The 3,871-nt window shown below is 34.5% G+C and overlaps 1 protein-coding gene across 1 annotated transcript; it reads right to left on the bottom strand.

Annotated features, from left to right (window-relative positions):
* Positions 1-4: 4 nt before the first annotated feature.
* LOC108354002 (UPF0183 protein CG7083) lies at positions 5-1,133 on the bottom strand (the record flags this gene model as incomplete). Its single annotated transcript, XM_017605197.1, has 2 exons — positions 988-1,133; positions 5-920 (listed from the first exon to the last, which is right to left on the bottom strand). A coding segment is annotated over exon 2 (651 nt), but the record flags the coding sequence as incomplete, so codon positions are not given.
* Between the last annotated feature and the right edge of the window lie 2,738 nt (positions 1,134-3,871).

Here is a 3,871-nt window from a genome sequence, read left to right as displayed (position 1 = left end):
CCTCAGTGAAGAGCTTCAGTTTTAGACCCTTGGTATAACCATTTGCCGTACGCAAGACAGTTACTGAATCTAGATAGATTTGCCGATGGTAACAAGAGAGTGGAAGCGGAGGAGCCCGTGTCTCAGAAACGTTACTACCGGAGTAGAGTGACATTTTCGAAACCACAGGCGATGCTCCACTTAAGAAAATCAGAGATCCTAAGCCATGTGCATATCCTTCTTGTAACTTGCTATCAACGGGGAAGAAGAAGCTCAAGCCACGAAAGTGCAACGCAAATAGTTGTTTCGCTGCATCGTATACTCCTGGATGAGTAGCTCCAAAGGAATGCTCAATTTGTTCAATGGAAGGCAGCACCTCGGGGGAATTGAAGTGTACTCCACCGTACTTCAGTTTTACCAACTTCATATTGAATACTTCAATGGTCTTTAAACGTTGTACAACGGGATCAAAAATCAAGCGAACACCATCTTGCGGCAAGTTTATTATGATATCCACACCAAGAGGGTTCGTATCAGAGTAGAGTACTTGCACACCTTTAATAATTCCCACCTGAGATTGTATAATCGCTATTGCTTGCGAAAAGTGCATGCCCAAGACAAATTCCCAAGCATCACACCCAAGCGACAACTCTGGTACGATTTCTAAATCCAACATTTTAAGACTGCAGGTGTTGAAACTTTGCAATGGTGCACACTAATTTGTTGTCTAAAGTCCTGGATTTGGCAAATGAGATCAATACAGTTGAAAATTTGTATGGCCCTCGACACTGGCACGCCTAAAAGTTTTTCATTTACTTTGTGCCCAAAAGAAGCTCCTTTGCCCCTGAACTTCGTTTCTTCAAACCAATTTTTTATTTATTAATTTTTTTTTTTGTTACTTTGTGCGTTTGTGTATCGTTTATAATTTCTCGCGTCGCAAACTGAAACGCAAAATATATTTTAGAAAATCCCTTCGATAGAAATGAAAGTCAGATGTTTGGGTCTTACTTGTACACTGTTATCAGTAATATGGTTTGATTATAAAAATAAAACTCTTTGAATCAAGGTAAATAAAAGTAAAAATAAATTCAGTTTCTCGATTCGACGTAATACACACAAATCCACACAAAGCACCCAGCAAAAAAGTTTTGCGATTAAAGTGAAAACAAAGACAACAGCTGAGTAGAACATGGTTGCATTCTCATCAAAAAATTAATGACACGACATTTAATTTATAAACATTTTATATGTCCCGGTTGATATCAGTTTAATGTTTTATTCATCAGGCTATATAATTTTAATTGTCTCGACAAGAACGCATTTTTAAAGAAATTTTTAAATTAATTTAATGGCGCGGTAAAATGAAAACTGAGTTGTCAAACTACGAAATGACAGCCGATGTTAAGACGGCGATGGTAAGAAATTCGGCAAGATAGATATGGCTTAGCAGTGGAAAATTACGGCTTTCACCTCACATTTCTGCCTGCAGAAGGTGGAGACGTGGGGTAGGCGTTACTTGCTGTCTCCATAATGGGGAATTTTCATGGGGCGATTTTTCAGGCAACTTTTACTTGAAAGCAACAATCGTCTGGTGTAAACGGTCTTTCAACTACTCGCTTTCAATGAAATTGGTCGGCTGCCTACTTTCGTTCCACTTTTGATTGAACAAATCGCCTGTGAAAGTTGAATCATGTAAATTCCCCATTATGGAGCATACCGCACTAAGGACCAGTTTTTCAGTGCACGGCCGTGGTTTGAACGCATTTTACAGTTCAAAACATAAATAAAATGGCTCCTCGACGAGTATGGTCGTGCTGACCTGTCGAGTTTTTATAAAGCAAATATTAGATTAAAATACACACCAAAATGATGTCGTTTCATTTAAAATAACATACAACTTTAAATTAAGCTTCATTAAATATAACTGAAAGTTTTGAATCAATGGGAGATAATACTATTAAATAAAAATTACATAGGTAAAGTAATACACGTGGGCATAAAGAAATAAAATTGCGATTAAATGGAAATGTTAAAGCGTACCGTTGAAACCATGAAAAAAATATAGTAAGGTAGAACCGCTGAGAGTTACGTTTAAAATTCTTGACGTTTCCAAACAATTTAATTTTTAAATTTACTCACAGACTCACATACACATTTTCATTTTCAATCTCAAGCAAAAACAATTTCGAACAATTTCAATTTTTTATTTTCAATTTTATATGATTTTAAAATGCTGGCAAAAAAATCATGGCCGACAAATTGAGAGAACGGTTCTACCTTGCAATGTTTTTATCAAGGTTGAAACGGTACTATCATATGAACAATTTAACTGTATGAACAAGTGAACTAAGAAAAATTTATTACCATAACAGTTTTATGAAGCGAAACAAGAAACACATATTTAAAAAAAATTAATTTTTAACATTGTTGTGAGTGTGAAAATGTATCGATTTTTCGTTACGANATATGAACAATTTAACTGTATGAACAAGTGAACTAAGAAAAATTTATTACCATAACAGTTTTATGAAGCGAAACAAGAAACACATATTTAAAAAAAATTAATTTTTAACATTGTTGTGAGTGTGAAAATGTATCGATTTTTCGTTACGACATTTTGGAAAAATTACATTTTTATTAACTAATGTCATCTTTGATCATCCGTTTATGTAATTTTTACTTTCATTGCATGCTTATGCAAAAGAATAAGCTATAAGTTTCTTGTTAATTGCGTGAAATAGCCAGAACTACCGCAATGATGTGAAGTCAATGTTTATCGAAAGCATGCGGTGAAACATACAAACACATATCTAATTGTTATGCACTAATTTGCTTTAAAAGAACAAGCATGAAATTTACCAATTATTTGAGCATTTATATACATATGTAAATCATTCCAATTATAAAATTGTGATGTAGCCTTATTCGAATTGTAATACGCATTTAATTTCATCTTCAAATTCAAATTATCAAAATCACGCTCTGCCCTGAGCTCTTATTTTTTACATATTTCGTCTTTTTTCCTTAATTTAATAAAACAATTCTTCCTAGTTACGAGACTAAATTTTAAGTTGATACTTAAGTATGCGAGAATAAGCATGCTTCGTACTTTTTGCGGTCTACACGTGCGGTTTCTTGCATGCGTCGTCACGCAAACGAGATTTTCCAGCACGTGAAGACGGCCGGTTAGTGCGGTCGTGCCTTGAGTGTACAGGATTACCTCTACTAACTTTATAAATGAAACTAGATGGCAGCACAGAAAGGCGTTCTTTTTGGCGCGACACTTTTTGCTATTTTCACATACTTTGGAACAAATGTGTAATGGTAATACTCACGATGTTAGCTGAAGTAAAGCCCAATATTTTTACCCGATTCTTATCTAATCTCGCCCGATTTAACTTAGCTAATTTGAATGAAACACAAATCGAAATATAAATTTCACTAGCAAAAATGAGGGAGCCTCGCGAAGCAACACCGGACACTTGTGAAAACAAACAAAATTGACAACAGGGTTGCACGAACTATTTGGTAGCATTGATATATGTAATGAATACTCATGAAACGAACTATGAGAGTTGATTTCATTTGATATAAATGTGTCAACACAAAACGAATAATAATTTAGTTAACGCAAATTAATGAAGCTTAGTCAATTTTCCATAAACTCCTTTTGTTTTAATTCAAAATCGTACTCTTAATTGAATAACAAAGAAGTTTTTGAAATCTCTTCCCCAACTGAACTCACCTTTTCACATTTCCCCACACAAGATAATTGAACACACCCAAACTGCCATATTTTCCACCTTCACAATTTGTTAATAAAAAAGCCGAGTTTTGCATAGATTTTAAGCTTTCCCTGCAGAAAAGTGAAAAAAATTGGAATAATATTATG

Source organism: Rhagoletis zephyria, unplaced genomic scaffold (genome assembly GCF_001687245.7).
Source record: "Rhagoletis zephyria isolate East Lansing unplaced genomic scaffold, Rhagoletis_zephyria_1.1 Rzeph_scaffold_32737, whole genome shotgun sequence".
Classification (NCBI taxonomy): domain Eukaryota; kingdom Metazoa; phylum Arthropoda; class Insecta; order Diptera; family Tephritidae; genus Rhagoletis; species Rhagoletis zephyria.
The sequence above is the reverse complement of the archived record's forward strand: the minus strand, read 5'-3'. Positions and strand labels throughout refer to the sequence as shown.